This window comes from Camelus dromedarius, chromosome 10, assembly GCF_036321535.1.
Source record: "Camelus dromedarius isolate mCamDro1 chromosome 10, mCamDro1.pat, whole genome shotgun sequence".
NCBI lineage: Eukaryota > Metazoa > Chordata > Mammalia > Artiodactyla > Camelidae > Camelus > Camelus dromedarius.
In genome coordinates, this window is record NC_087445.1 from 67987965 (window position 1) to 68004753 (window position 16789).

Here is a 16789-nt window from a genome sequence, read left to right on the forward strand (position 1 = left end):
AAAAGACTGGAACCTACCAAAAAAAGGTCTTCTACATCTAAAGACATAAAGAAGGAACCACAGCGAGATGGTAAGAGGGGTGCACTTGTGATATAATTAAATCCCATACTCCCCTGGTGCACAACCCACAAACTGGAACTTGAGATGGAGAGTAGGAGTCCAACTTGAAGATAAAAGCTTTATTTTAACTAAAAAGCTCTATTTCAGGTATGGACAAGATGAAAATATCTCCTAGAGTCTCAAAAATCATCTTAATGTAAAACTCTGTATACTGAGCTGCTGAGTGAGACTAGATGCCAACAGCATCTTTTTTCCTTGGAACTCCTGCAGTCTCTCTAGGCTCCACCAGTCCGGCAGGGCGGGTGGAGTTGGGGATGGGGGGGAACAACTGAGAAGGAGCAGGTTTCTGCTCTTCTTTTTAATGCACACACATTTATCTTCTATCACATTGCTGCTGCTATAGAGCTCATTATGTGCAGGGTCCAGTGTTTGCCACTGAGAGGAGACAATAAACAAGACGGATATAGTCCATGGAACTTACACTTCAGTAAGGTAGACAATCATTCAATAAATAGATCAGGGGTCAGCAAGTTATTGCCTGTGGGTCAAAGCTGCCTGTTTGTAAATAAAGTTTATTGCCATGCCCATTTTATGCACTGTCTATGGTGACTTTTTTGCTACAATGGCAGAGTTGAATGGTTGTGGACAGATATCACTGAATGGTCCACCAAGCTGAAGATACTATCTGCATCTTTACAGAAAAATTTATCAACCTCTAACACAGACCCATAAGTTAGTTACAGTGTTCATAGGTGTGACAAAAAAAAAATCTGGTTTAGTACGAAATACTGGGGGGATTCCTCCAAAAAAGTGAAGGATGAGCTGGACACAGGAAAAGCTCCAAAGGCAGAGCCAGAAGGAACAGCATACATAAAAGACCTGAGGCAGAAAGGAGCACAGTACATTCCAGGCTCTGACAGAAGGTCAATGTGGCTTAACTATAGAGTAAACTTAGGGAGTGTTGTGAGATGAGATCAAAAAGGTAGGAACAGATTAGATGACGCAGGGTCTTGCAGGCCACAATCTAGAATTTATATCTTTATCCATAGGGTAATGAGAAACTACCTAAAGGGGGAGGTAATTAGGTTTATTTGTTTGTTTATTTTTAGAGGAGATACTGGGGATTGAACCCAGGATCTCATGCATGCTAAGTGTACACTCTACCACTTGAGCTATACCCTCCCCGCCTCATTATCTCCAATGAGCCTTACGTGCAAAGTTCTCCTTGCTTTGTGGGGGATAATGGAGTTGGGGGTGGGCAACCATAGCTGTAAGAAGACTAGTTAGGAGGCAATGGTGGATCAAGAAACACACAGGAAGCTGAACTGACAGAACTTGGTGACTAAGTCAAACAGGTGAAAGAAAGCTGACAAAGATGTTTCCTATAACATGGCATGTATAACTGGCTGGACAGTATACACTTGCGGAGAGCAGAATTGAAGGTAAAAGAGAAGATTATGAGAGGAAAAAATTAGCTCAAATTGGGTTTAAAGTGTCTAAAAACAAAAGAGAGATGTCTATTAAGAGTTGATATACAGGCCAGTTATTCAACAGAAAGACTGGGATCAATTTTTTGGTGAGATCTCAATGATCAATGTTTTGGTTAAAAAACAAAACAACAGAAACTTGGGCAATACATATTATAGCTCATATCCATTTACTTTTAGGCCTGGGGTAAATGAACAGAGAAAAAGAGATTACTCATAGAACAAGAGAAGGATAAAAGAAGACCAAAAAAATGTTTAAAGAAACCCCAAAAGCCATGAAAAGAAAATGTATCTGGCTTCACAATTTTACCTGGGACTCAGCTATTACCTTCAATGGAACCTGAGAAAATAAGCCTACACATAGGAGTATTTTCATTCTGCATAGGTGCTTAGCACCTACACAGCTATACAATGGCCTAAAATATAACCCCTGAAAAAGGTTCTGAGCCACTTTTTATGTTAATCTTGCTCTCAGAGGCAACAAGGTGTAGTTTCAAAAGAAAAGATTATTTTGCAATCTAACTAATTCTACAATGTAAACTTAACTACATCTTTGAAACTCATCACAAACTTTAAGACTCTAAATAACACTTTCATAATGACCAAAAATTAAACCCAAATAAAAGAGAATTCTCCTAACTTACTTTTCAAGCTCTTCCTGAGAATGGGCAAAAGTACAATTTGTTCCTCGTGGACACCCTCCTTGCTGTCGCAGATCTCGGCACATGCTAGTCTTATATTTGCTGTTTGGCTGAGGCTACAAAAAAGAAAATCAATGTGTGGAAAAGTGCAGAGTACAGTTGTCATTCACTCCCGGGACTTTAGGAGTTTGTATTTACACTTTTAATTCTTTTTCACATTAGGTAAGTAATTCATGTGCTGACACAACTACCACTGCATTATTTCCTGTTTTGAGTTATTTGGCCTAACCCTGAGACGACATTTTAGACAATCCTTCTCAGGATTATCTGAAACTGTCCAAATGTTATCTTACTTATTTGCCAGGTAACAAAATGCCCATGAAAATAAAAGATTTTCTCATCAATTCATTGGTGCCTTAAAATTATGATACCAAAATCAAACAAACAATTTCAAAAAGCATTTAAAAAGCCATAAGCTTTGTCCATATAAATTTCCCCAGGAAAGGTAGCATACAATTTACCCGGAAAGTTAAAAATTAAGAAATACCAATTCATGTGTTAACTTGAAGATATAATTTTCTTTTAAGGCTTGTAGCTGTTTAAGTTCATACAAATAATGAGACAAAATATAAAAACCTCATCATAACTAACTATTATTATTTGCATGAAAATCTATGTTACTGTTACTTCTGTGACCTTAATAAAAATGAAACATTTATCTTTCAGTTAATATTTGAATATATAATGTTGTCTAACAGAATAAGGACAGAAGAGTGGAAAGATCATTTTGAAGAAGATCTGATCCCAGTTCTGTCACTTATTGCCACCGTGACCTTAGATATGTTATTTAACCTCTTTAAACTTCTGCTTAGGGATAGCAATTGTCTTCCAGGTAGCTGTGAGGATTAGAAATAATATATCTAAAATACCAAACATAAGGACTGGCTCGTAGTAACTTCATAAACGGACATTACTATTAGAATAAAGGATTTTACCTTAAATAACTCCTTCAAGAGTAAACTGAAAGTATTTTATTTATTTAATTCCATACATACACAAATAGGAATCCATTTATACGACAGAAAAGGAGAAAAAATCAACAATTTCCCACAGTAGGAAAAAAAAGACAAAATGTTTAGAAGGAATCAATGATCTATTGATTGGTCAAAAAAACTTGCAGTGAACTCGTTTTCAAGATAATCCCCAAACTGTTGCTGCTCTATGAATTATTTATCAGGTGCACTAAAACTTGAGTTTCTCCCAAAAGGCAGAGACAATAAAAACTTGTGAAAGTAGAGTCATATAAGAAGTCCATTAATCAAACAGCTTGATAAGATGTTCAAGATGAACCTTAGAAATAAGAGCAGTCAGAAGTGCAGTCAGTGTGCTTACCTGAGGTGTCTCATGGCCTTTTCTACTATAATTTTGTATGAAGTCCACAAGGCCATGAACCACTGTCTTGACAGCTACCATTGCATTTTCTAGCTGCTCCCAAGTTGGTGAAACAGCATCTAAAATAAGCCACCAAGGGGATGGGATAGGGAGGAGAATTTGTTAGCAGTGAATCTCTTGTCTTACTTACCTCAAAGATAAAAAAAGTATAAGCAATTATTTCCCCACATACCTGGATTAGGGTCTATGTTTGCAAGAAGCTCTAAATGAGGCCTCAGTCTATTTAAGTTAGCTGGGTCACCTGTTCGTTGCAAAACAATTGTCAATTCCTGAACACTCTTTGCAAATGATTCTGGAGACTGCAGCTAACACAAAAAGAAAACAGAATGATTTTTATTCTGGTTCTTATGACACATCTATATTCACATGCTTTCAGTCAGTCAATATACTGAACAGGTTTTCAAGTGTCTTCAGATTCCACAGTAGGAGTATCAGTGATGAATTAAACTTTCACCTCAGAATCTGCCCTATGAAATTCATCATTAGACACTTAGAAAACTTATTTATAGGCTGTATTAGCTATCTGGTGTCACAATACAGATAAATGACAGACTCTGTAAACCAGGCTGCTCTTATATTAATATCCTACACTATCTGTGTGCTAATACCCTGTTCCCTCCCTTAGTTTATCTTCAGATTTAGAAAATAATAGAAAGGTATTTATAAGAGTCTTGTATTTAAAAACAGGAATCTCCAACCGATTGTCTCTTTAGTCCCTTCAGAAGATTTAAATACCTAAAAAAATTCTTTTTAATTATTATTTTTTTAATGGAGGTACTGGGGACTGAACCCAGGACCTCCTGCATGCTAGGCATGCACTCTACCACTGAGCTATACCCACCCACCAAGCACTCTTGAATGTAACAGCAATAATATAAAATCAGCATCATTAATTGCACAAACCTTATCGATGATAGACTGCATGTGTGATTTATGCGCCAAGTCACCATACAGAAGTGAGGACCACTGCTCAGGGGAAATACGGAGTCCAGCTTCCATAGCAATGTGAACAATCTGGGCATCATGTTCTCTGCGTAATGCCTCATAACTCCGAAATTCCTCCTTTAGCTGCATCAGGGAAGAGTCTTCATCCCTTTTGGTAACCTAGAAAATAGAAAAAAGAAGAAAAAAATCAGAATTGCTCTGCCCTCCCTCCTCCCTCAACCAGCTTTCTCTCTCTCTCTCTTTTTTTTTTTTGGATTGGGGAGGGGGAATGTATTGCATGTCAGATACTACACAAAGAAGGTGCAATGAAAATAATGTCCTTAGCATAAATTCTTTTTGCAACAAAGCAGAATTTACGTAACTCAATATATAGTTCTGCTTTCCTTCAATGAGTTCAGTGGCTGGTAGGAAAGAAACTTGTAAACAGAAAATCATAGTAGAAATGCTATTATAAGGCTCTATGGCAACGTAAAGTTAAGGCAATTAAATCTAACAGGTGGGGGAGGGAAGGGTGAGTATCAGAGAAGGCTTCCTCCAGGAGAAAGCTACATGAACTGAGTCTTCAAGAATGAACAGGAGTTCCCCAGGCAAAGTACAGTGAGGAGTAAAATTCTAAAAAGAGTGGCAAGTGGTAAAACAGAAACACGCAAGAGCAGAGCACATAGAATTAAAAGCTAAGATGCCGGCTGGAGAAGAATCATAGAGGGTGTTGTATATGGTGAGAAATTTGGGTACAGGCATAACTCGTTTTATTCCACTTAACTTATTGTGCTTCACAGATATGTAGTGTGTTTTTTACAAACTGAAGGTCTGTGGCAACTCTGTGTCAAGCAAGTCTATTGGCACCATTTTTCCAACAGCATTACTCACTTCAAGTCTCTGTGTCACATTTTGGTTAATTCCCAAAATATTTCAAACTTCTTCATTATGATTACATTTGTTGTGGTGATCTGTGATCAGTGATATTTGATGTTACTATTGTTATTTTGGGGTACCACGAACTACACACATATAGGACAGTGAACTTAATCGATAAATGTGTGTGTTCTGACTGTTCCACTAACTGGCATTCCCCCCATCTCTTCCTCTCCTCAGGTCTTCCTAATTCCTGAGACACAACAATCTTGAAATTAGGCCAGTTAGCAACCCCACAATATCCTCTAAGTATTCGAGAGAAAGGAAGAGTCACACATCTCTCACTATGAATTAAAAGCTAGAAATAATTAAGCTTAGGGAGAAAGGTGTGTTCAAAGCTAAGATAGGCTGAAACCTATGCCTCTTGTACTAAACAGCTAACCGAGGGGTGAATGCAAAGAAGTTCTTGCGGGAAACTGAAAGTGCAACTCCAGTGAATACACAAATGGTAAGAATGCAAAATAGCCTTATTGCTAATACAGAGAAAGTTTTGGTGGTCTGGATAGAAGATCAAACCAGGCCCAGCATTCCCTTAAACCAAAGCCTAATTTAGAGCAAGGCCCTACCATGTCTCAATTCTAAGAAGTCTGAGAGAGATTAAGAAGTTGCAGAAGAAAAGTTTGAAGCTAGCAGAGGTTGGTTCATGAGGTTTAAGGAAAGAAGCCGGCTCCATAACATAAAAATGCAAAATGAAGCCCCAGGTGGTAATGCAGAAACTCCAATAAGTTATTCAAAAGATTAGCTAAGATAATTAATGCAGGTGGCTATCCTAAAGAACAGATTTTCAGTGCAGATGAAACAGCCCCATATTGGAAGAAGATGACATCTAGGATTTTCACAGCTGGAAAGGAGAAGTCAGTGCCTGTCTTCAAAGTACAGACTGACTCTCTTGCAGGGGATAATGGAGCTAGTGACTTTAAATTGAAGCCAATCCTCCTTTACCATTCCAAAAATCCTAGGGCCCTTAAGAACTATGCTAAATCTACTCTGCCTTTGCTCTAGAAATAGAACAACAAAGCCCAAATGACAGCACATCTGTTTACAATATGGTTCACTGGATATTTTAAGCCCACTGTTGAAACCTGCAGTTTAGAAAGAAAAGATTCCTTTCAAAATATTACTGTTCATTGACAATGCACCTGGTCACCCAAGAGCTCTGACGGAGACATACAACGAGATTAATGTTGTTTTCAGGCCTGCCAACACAATATCCGTTCTGCATGCAGCCCATGGATCAAGGAGTAGTTCTAACTTTCAAGTCTTATTATTTAAGAGATACATTCTGTAAAGCTATAGCTACCACAGACAGTAACTCCTCTGATGGACCTGTGCAAACTGAACTGAAAACCTCTCAGAAAGGACTCGCCGTTCTAGATTGCACTAAGAACACTTGTGATTCACAGGAAGAGGTTAAAATATCAACAGTAACAGGAATTTTAACCCTCCTGGATGACTTTGAAGGGGTCAAAATTTCAGTGGAAGAAGTAACTGCAGATGTGGTAGAAACAGCAAGAGAACTAGAATTAGAAATGGAGCCTGAAGATGTGACTGAACTGCTGCAATCTCATGATCAAAACTTTAATGAAGGAGGAGCTGCTTCTTATGGATGAGTAAAGAAAGTGGTTTCCTGAGATGGAATCTACTCCTGGTGAAAACGCTGTGAAGATCGCTGACATGGTAACAAAGGATTCAGGATATCACATAAACTTAGCTGACAAAGCAGCAGCAGGGTCTGAGAGGACTGATTCCAATTTTGAAAGAAGTTTTGCTGTGGGTAAAATGCTATCAAATAGCATTGCATGCTACAGAGAAATTATTCCTGAAAGGAAGAGTCAATCAGGGGGGCAAACTTTGTAGTCTTATTTTAACAAACTGCCACAAACACCACAACCTTCAGCAACCATCACCCTGGTAAGTCAGCAACCATCAGCACTGAGGTAAGAGCCTCCACCAACAAAAAGATAATGACTGGCTGAAGGCTCAGATGATGGTTAACATTTTTTACCAAAAAAGTATTTTTTAATTAAGGTACATACATTTTTTTTAGACATCATGCTATTGCATGCTTAACACACTACAGTATAGTGTAAATAAATACAACTCTTATATACACTGGGAAGCCAAAAAATCCATGTGACTCGCTTTATCGCTATATTCACTTTATTGCGGTGATCTGGAAGAGAACCCACAGTATCTCCGAGATATGCCTGTATTATCCTGTAGGGAATGGGAAAACACTGAGGACTTTTAAGTAGAAGAGTGACATGATCAGTTCAGCCAGTGGTTAGGCAAATATTAGCACTACAGGTGATGAAGAAATTAAGAAATTTTCTGCCACCACATAAATGATCATTAGGGTATTTTTATAGCTTTAATCTATACCTGACTTAAGTGACAAAAAAAAAATTCAAAAGGTAGAGTTTCACATGTCCTAGTGAAACTGTCTAATTATCCAACCATGCAGGTATGTGGCTAGATGATTTCTACAATAAATGATAGACAGTTACTCCTGAACCACTGAAACCCGCTAATGGCCACAATGAAATTTGATATTTGGTTAGAATTCATAATACCTAAGACTAGTAACAAGCTCTGAAACTTAGATTGAACAAATCATTCAAACTATTCAAATTGAGGATTTCCTCATCAGTAAAATGAAAGTATCCCCAGACCACCTCACTGGTTGTTTTGATAGCTACTGTTGGCACATGAGACAATAGTAGTATGACCCCAAGAACATGAAGATGGGAAAATCAAGTTACCATCTCAGAGTTAATAGTATAAGTTCAAATTTCTCTTTGGGAATATATAAACACACATTATAGAAAAGTTTGGGACCCTCAAAATTCTAATCAACGTGATCTTATGTATAATTTAAGAAAGAGCAGAATATAACTTAAAAGTCACAAAATAACCTACTTAAAGAAATACTGAAAAAACAAAAAAGGAACTGTCAATCTAAAAAATAGAAAAAAGAAACTCAAAGAACCAGACGATGGTGACAGTTGTCCAACCACCATGTAGGGCAGTGCAAGCTTCTATCTGAGCAGTAAAGATGGACACAGGTGGCCAGCAGAGCCAGAGCCTGGTCCTATTAAACTTCTATTAGCATGCATCTGAATTACACATGAAGCTTTAAAAACTACAGTTTCAGGTAATCAGAATTCCTGGCTTTGAAGACCATATAATTAAAAAGAATACATGAATGCTCATGTCCCACTGGTATATTCTGGTACAAGAAACACCAAATCAAAATATCTAGGGATAAGACCCAGGAATGTGGACTTTTCAAAACTCCACAGGTGATTCTGATGTGTACCTTCAGTTGAGAACTACTGCATTAACCATTACAATCATTAACTCCACTGGTTCCGATTCTGTGCTAAGCAAGCAAAGTTTTGATAGCCTTCTATAGGAAAATATCTACAACATGAGAACTGAAGTCACTTAAGAACTGTACTTCATTACAAATTAATAAAACTGATACTCTGTCGAATGTGACCTTTGTTGTGGTGATTCTGTTCCTGAGGAACCCCCCAAATTCAGGTCTCTCAGCCTTTATTATAAAGTCAAAGACTTCCAACAACGGTGAGTTTATTAGAGTAAATGCCCCCAGAGAGACAACTTTCGGCAGTTAAGTCAGCATGACATCCTTTTATTCATCTAAATACCTCTTTAATATTTTTAACTGCAGGGTGGTAAGGATGAAGTGAGAGCATGAAACTGAAATCACTTTCTAAATTTAGTGTTATTCAAATGCCAGATATTAGCAGCAGCTGTAGATGTACGACAATCATAAACCACAAGTCAGTATGATACCGTTGAGGAAAGAAACATTAAATTTGCAATGCACAGTGTGAGAATCTAGCCAGTCACTTGAGGATGACAAATGATCTCCATAATTTGGCTGCTTAGCCAAAAACACTAAGTTTAAGAAACCAGAGATTCATTTCAATTCTTGCCCTAAGGACAGAAAAGCAAGCAATATAACTATCAGGCAGGTGGTGTCCAACCCTCATTAATGGAGATAAGTGATCTCATTTGAACATATTTCCATTACTTGTGATCTCAAATTAATCCGTCTACCAGAATAATCTTCTTCTGCCTGTACTGTTTTCACTCTTGGTCTAAAATCAACAAAACAGCTTAAATATGCTTCGGTTTCAAGTTTAGAAGTTTTACGTTCACAGATACCAACGGGCCTTCCTATTTCCAAGTCCTTGGGCTCTTCTCAAGACTGCCAGCCACCTATATTCCCATAACATGCAGAAACTTCAAAGGATTCAGCCTACTTTCCACTTCTCCCAGTACCTGTCACCACCAATAAGCCTATTAAACAATGAAGCTACACTTCCAAATAATAGGGTTCAGCCCTACCCTGTGTTCCACCAAAGAACAAAACAAAACAAAACAAAACCACCACCCACCACCTAAATGCAGAGTGGGGCAATCTCCTCAACTTTTCACTCTTTTATTGTATCTAAGACAACATATAGGCCATCTTCAGATTAAAGGTTTTAATCCAATCACTATGGAGCAAGAGATAAAAATAATGAGGTTAAAACATTTACCTACTTCTATGTAGTTTTCAGTACTGTTCCTGACTCCCTTTTAAGATGGTAAATATAAATGAATTAGGCTTTTTTAGTTCATTTTTATATCCCAAGAGTCAAATTTACCAAACTACTTCCTTATGTTCTGTGTCACTGACACATTCACATATATTCTTACTCCCACACGTAGTAGTAGCACACACCTGTGGTATCAAAGATGCAGTAAGTGTAGAAGGAAAAAGTTTCAGCTCTTGGAAACATTCTGTATTTCTGGGTGCTCTAGACCAGGTGACACCCACTCTAGGAAGCCTCCGTCTCACACACCAGCATGTAATGCTTAAATGGTTGCTTGCTACTTACCTTAAAACAAGAAGCTCGATACAGTAGTTGCACAACATGACCAATACTCGTTTTTGATGCCTGAGGAAATCTTGGTTCTAGTCTTTGCACAACAAAAAGTACCAGAACTTTCCTTGAGAGAGCAGAACCATCTTCTAATGCCAGCAACACCAGTTTCAAGGCCTCTTCTTGCATAGCTAGAAGGAACATGAGTTCATGATAAATGAGGAACCCTGCAGATCATGTCTGTCAAAGACTTCTTCAGGTATTAGTTTATGGTGGTTTATTATCCACAGCCTGTATTTACTTAGCACAAAAAGATGACATTACACACGTACAAATACAGTTTACTTAAAAAGTAAACAAGCAAAAGAAAACACATTTCCTACTAAACAACCAATTGGAGCACAAGCCAACAGAACTTAAAATTGTATCTTCTGTAGGTATCTAATAATGAATCAGATGATGATGATGTTATAGCCAAAAAAAAAGCCCTTATTCATAAAACAGAGGTACTCTTAAGTAACATATAAAGGACACACAGTAGCCTCATGATAAATGGTAATTTTTTTATGCATGAGATTGTTGCTTTGCCTATCAGAATAACTTTATATGTAATTTAAAAGTGATATTAGCCTCCAGATGCGATACTTAAAGAAGGTATCAATTTATGTCGCTTTCCAGCGAGGGGTATAAAGTACAATCTGAATCTAATCATGAGGGAACATCAGAAGAACTCAAAATAAGGCACACTCTATAAAATAACTGCCTTATTCTTCATGGATACCAATGTCAGACAAAGAAAGGCTAAGGAATGGTCCCAGATTAAAGACGACTAAATAGAGACATGACCAAAAAAATACACCACATGATCTTAGACTGGATTATAAACTGGAAGAAAATAAATGCCATGAAAGACATTTTTGGAAAAACTGACAAAATTGGAGTATGAACTGTACATTGGAGCACTTTACCAAAGTTAAGTTTCCTGAATTTGATGAATGTGCTGTTGTATAGTCCTTGACCCCCTGCCTCTGCCAATCACTAGCCTGATGTCTGGTTGTATGGATTTACCTTTGTGGACGCTTTATACAAACAGAATCAATATGTGACCTTCTGTCTGGCTTCTTTCACTCAACATAGTATTTTCAAAGTTCATCCACACTGTATTGGTATTTCAACCCTTCTTATGGCTGAATAATATTCTTTTTATAAATATACCATATTTTGTTCATCCATTCATCAGTTGATGAACATTCAGATTGTTTCCATCTTTCAACAATTGTGAACAATGCTGCTATAAACATCTGTGTACAAGTACTAGTTTGAATATCTGTTTTCAGTTCCTCCAGGTAAATACCTAGCAGTGGAACTACTACTGGATCATATGGTAATTCTATGTTTAACTTTCTGGGGAACTGCCATATTGTTTTTCCACAGAGGCTGCATTATTTTTTACATTCCCAAGTTCTCTAACATCCTTGCCAACACTTTTTATTTTCCTTTTTTTAAATTATGGCCAACCTAGTGGGTATGAAATGGTATCTCACTGTGATTCTGATTTGCATATCCTTAAATGACTAATCATGCTGAGCATCTTTTCATGTACTTTTTGGCCATCTATGTATCTTGTATGGAGAAATGTTTATTCAAGACCATGGCCCATTTTTAAATTGTATTGCTTGTTTTTTCATTGTTGAATCGTAAAATGAAGGATATTTGATACTAGTCTAGTGCTTCTTAGGTAAGGTAAATAAACATGAGGAAATAACCATAGACAGCATTCTTAAATTATATATAAATGTTGATTTAAAATTTTTTTTTCCATTTAACTTTGTATTATGGGGGAATTTTTAACGTACACAAAAGTAGAGACAACATGCACCCATAACACAGCAGTTTACCAGTAAGATTTCATCTACTCTTTACCCACTTTTCTAGTTTGTTTTGGCTGAAACAGACTGAAGTAAATCCAAGAGAACATAGCACTTCACCCTTAAATAATTCATTATGTACCTAACACATAGGAACTTTCAAGAAAAATTAACGTTATCACATCTTAAAAAGTAATGTATTTCCTTAATATCATCTAATATCCAGTCCATGCTGAATTTTCTTCCACTGTTTCAAAAATTCTTCTTACATTTGGTTTCTTTAAGTATCCAAATAAAGTCCATACACTGCTTTTGGTTTGATTTGAATGTCTTTAGTCTTAAAAAAAAAAAAACTGTACTAGTTCCCCACCACCCTCCCATTTTCCCATTTAAAAGAAAATACAGTTATTTGTTGCAGAAACAATCATTTTTCTAAACAATTTCCCACATTCTTGACTTGGCTAATTTTGTGCCTGTAGTGTTGCTTTACCCTCCTTATCTCATGTGCACTAGAGATCTGATTAGATTCAGAGTTAGCTTTTTGTTTGGGGGTCCTTCTTGTGGATGGCGAGCAAGCATACTTCTTATTCTATGTATCACATCAGGAGGTACACAAGGCCTAGCTGATTCACAGTTAGTAATGTTAAACCTGATCAGTGGGTTCAGACCTTTTCGATATACTATAAAATTTCCCAGCAACCTTTCATCTACTGGTTTTAACAGCCAATAATAATTCTTGCCTAGATCTATTAATTCATTTGAGGTTGCAAATTTGTCATTTTTCTAACTTTCAACATGTTTTTCTAAATTTATTAGCTGGAATTCTGCTAAAAGAGAAACCTACCTCCAAAACCCTGAGAAACTGTCCTCAAAAATGATTTGTAAAGGAAAGGCTGAAAAAACATGCTTGATTTTTCTCTACTCCTCTTCCAATTTTTAGCATAATGTGTTGGTACCCGAGCAACTGCCAAAGATAACCAATTAACTTTTTTTGCCCTATCATTACAAGATCATAGATTTTTATATACTTTATGTGTTTCAATTCATTATAGTCATCATTCATTTTAAGGTTCGAACTACCCCACTTTTGTCCAGTGGGGAGCCTTTTCAAATTCACTTCATGTCTTTTTGACAAGATTCTGATGATCTTTGATAGCTTTTTTTGCTTTCTCTTGTACTTTCCAAACCCTACAACTGGAATAAGGCATTTATCCAAAGAGCCCTGACTCTTTTCAGTAGGAAATGGTATTTATTAAAGGCCATAATCTGGGTGCTACAGCTATTCATTGCTTCTAAGCCTTTTCAGTAGGCAGAGCTAGGAAACAGACATTTTCTAGAAAAAGAAAAATAAGTGAGTCTGTACTTATACTGCCAATTCAAATGTAAGATTGTAGGATTTTTACATAAATTCTTTGACTTGTATCTTTTTTTAACACTGAAAATCTTAGTTCCTGATGGCATTAACATAATTACTTGCTTTATCCTACTATGAATCTGTATAATAATTTCAAAATAACAATACCAATAGAATTATGAACAATATGACTAGTAGATACAGCTTAGGATTTATTATATATTACACAAAGAATATAAAAATCAAAACACTGCATTCTAAAGTCTGAAATAATTCATTCCTGATGAATGTAACGTACAACCTAATGTATGTTTTAGCTTTTTATTTTTAGTTATTTTTTTCTTTATTCATTTTATTTTTTAAAATTTATGTTTACTAAAAACTGTTTCATAATTACATAAAACATTTACATGGGTGTAAAGTACAAATCAAGGTACACTCAGTGAGGTCTACCTTCTGTTCCTGTCTGCTTTCTCTTGGCTCCTCTATACTCTATAGAAGTTTATATTTTTAAAGTTTTTCCTACCATTGTTTCTTTTGGAAAATAGAAACAAATAAGTAGAAAATGGTTGTACATCGCTCCCATTCTTAGATAAAAGGTACTATAGTAAGTATACTACTCTGCACTTTGCTTTTATTTTTTAACTTAATGTATCTAGGTATCACACCCTAGCAAAATATATACATCTTCCTCATTTCTTTCAACAGTTGCATGGTATGCCACTGGAAGAATATACCAGCTTATTAAACCAATCTCCTACTCACATTCAGGTAGCTTCCAGATGTCTGCTGTTACAGAGCTTTATAACTTAATACATTCTATATTTTTTGCTGTATTTTGGGGACAGATTCCTAGAAAGGGGGCTGTTGGGCCAAAGGGTAAATGCACAGGTGATTTTTTACACACTGACAAATCCCTCTCTTTTAAAGTTTATACCACACTTAGCATTCCCACTATTATTGGGTGAAAATATCTGTTTTCCCACAGCCTTGACAACAGAATATATTGTCAAGACTTTTCAATTCTGTCAGTCTGAAAGCTGAGAAATGGTATTTCAGTATAACTTTCATGCATATTTCTCAATATGAGAAATTTTTTTTATATGATTGAGGCCTATTTACATTACTTTTTCCCTTGAATTGTCTGTTTATACCTTTTGTCAATTTTTCAATTGAGTAGTTGGTAATTTTCTTTTGAGTTTTTACAAATACCTTATATGTTCATCATACTAGCCCTCTGTGATATAACCCAAATATTTTCCCAATTCTGTCATTTTTTTTTTTACTTTGCTTATGTTTTATTATAATGCAATTAAAAACAATTACATAGTCAAATATCAATCTTTTCTGTTACTGCTTCTGGACTTGGAGTCAAAGAAAACAGCGTTTCCTACTCTTAGGTTATAAAAGAATTCACTCTTATATATGTTTTTATTACTTTTATAATTTATTTTTTAATCATAAGCATACCTGACCTATTTGGAATTTATGAAGCTAAGGACTATAAGAGATACATCCAATTTTATTTTTTTCCATATGTCTAACCAGTGGTTTCAATGCCACTTATTAAAAGTATTTCCTTCACAAAAGCAAATTCTACCTGGCCTATAGTTCTCAATCAAAAAAGTAAAACAATAAAGCTTTAAGAAGGTAAGAAAATGAAAACGAATATATGTTATGTATATGCATGACTGGGATATTGGGCTGTACACCAAAAACTGACACATTGTAACAGACAGTACTTCGATTAAAAAAAAAAAAGAAAGAAATAAGCTAACACTGGAAAGTACTTCATAATCTTGGTGTACGTAAAGATTTTTTAAAACAAAACGTAGATCATAGTAACTAGAAAGGAATCGTCCCCCGATGATTCTTATCTTCTGTAATAATTTCTCTGTATCCCAATTTTAAAGACAATCATGAACTTTTAATTTTTTTCATAAAAAGAAAGTTTACTTTTCCTTTACTTACTACCTGTGTAATATTAGACCTCTCTCTAATTCAGCTTTCTAATTTGTAAAACTAAATCTGTGTCACTTTTCTTAAAGGCTATTGGGGATTAAATAAGACATTTATTCTAAAACATTGTAGCACTTTTTATCATATAAATGATGATTAACAAAAACTAGTTTATCTTTACTTATGTCAAGATTTTATATACAAATAAAGATGGGTTGACTATGGGGATTCTCACCTAACTCTAGAAACTGGCATCATACAGCCCTGATAGCCAAGAAGGCAAGATAGGGATCTATTTTACCTGGCCCTAGAAACTGGCATCCTCGGGCCCTGACAGCAGCCCACAGATTGGCAGACAATTGCTGAGGGTTCTGGTGCTGTAATATTAGTTCCGTTACAGTTCTTTCTCCAAGTGAACGGGCTGCTCGTATGGCTCTTACACGACCTTCTTCCTCCACCAGTTGACAATTTACAAGTGTCACCAGTTTCCTTTGCATTGGACGGCTCAGTGCACTCTGGTTCAAACTAGCTACACCTTTAGGAAAAAGGAAACAAAGGAAACTAAAGTTTTTTTCAATTGAAAAAGACAAGTCAATTTTCATTATCTATTCAATGAGAAAAACTAGTATTTAACCAGTAAGCCACAATTCCTAATTAGTTCCCTATTAAGTGGTTTCATTTTTTAACAATGAGTATTGGAGTCTAATTTTACTTCAACTTTTATTTAGGTATCCTGTTCTCTGCATTTTATGTGTCCCTCAAAGGAGAGTGGTTTGGGTTTAGTCTCTTCTCCATCTTCACTAAAACTATTGAAGATAAATTTATAGTTAAATACATGAAAAGTGTAACCTAAAAGTAATGATTAATAACAGCTCTAATTTTGTTTATTGTATATAAGGCATTCAGAACATGGCTTAATGGCAACATCTCAGATCCTATTCCTTTTCTGACTCAAAGATACTGTTCCAGCAATTCTTCCCTCTCTGCCACAGCATCAAATTTCCCTTTCTACTTGATCATTTACATCAGCGTACAGTAATAATAACAAGCATGCTGTTATTTCAGATATCTTAAAAATAAATCTTTTTATTCACTCCTTTCCCTCTACCTGCTCTGCCCCATTTCTTTCCTCCCTTTCGTAGCAAATCCACCAGAGTTGTCTATATTAATTATCTCCAATTCCTTGCTTCCCATTCTTTAAAACCTACTC

The 16789-nt window shown here is 36.0% G+C and overlaps 1 protein-coding gene and 1 non-coding gene across 3 annotated transcripts in view; both read right to left on the minus strand.

Moving 5' to 3' along the window:
- The window catches only part of RC3H2 (ring finger and CCCH-type domains 2), a 47952-nt gene that overhangs the window by 20068 nt on the left and 11095 nt on the right, over nt 1-16789 (minus strand). For both annotated transcript variants that reach the window (XM_031450397.2, XM_031450398.2), the window contains exons 4-9: nt 15881-16114; nt 10414-10589; nt 4544-4744; nt 3813-3945; nt 3581-3699; nt 2192-2304 (exon numbers count right to left, since the gene is read on the minus strand). In XM_031450397.2, the coding sequence (XP_031306257.1) occupies nt 2192-2304; nt 3581-3699; nt 3813-3945; nt 4544-4744; nt 10414-10589; nt 15881-16114 (976 nt within the window). The remainder of the gene's footprint in view (nt 1-2191; nt 2305-3580; nt 3700-3812; nt 3946-4543; nt 4745-10413; nt 10590-15880; nt 16115-16789) is intronic.
- On the minus strand, nt 4035-4145 carry LOC116152843 (small nucleolar RNA SNORD90). The gene has a single exon (XR_004136547.1). It is a non-coding gene; the product is annotated as a small nucleolar RNA SNORD90 (small nucleolar RNA).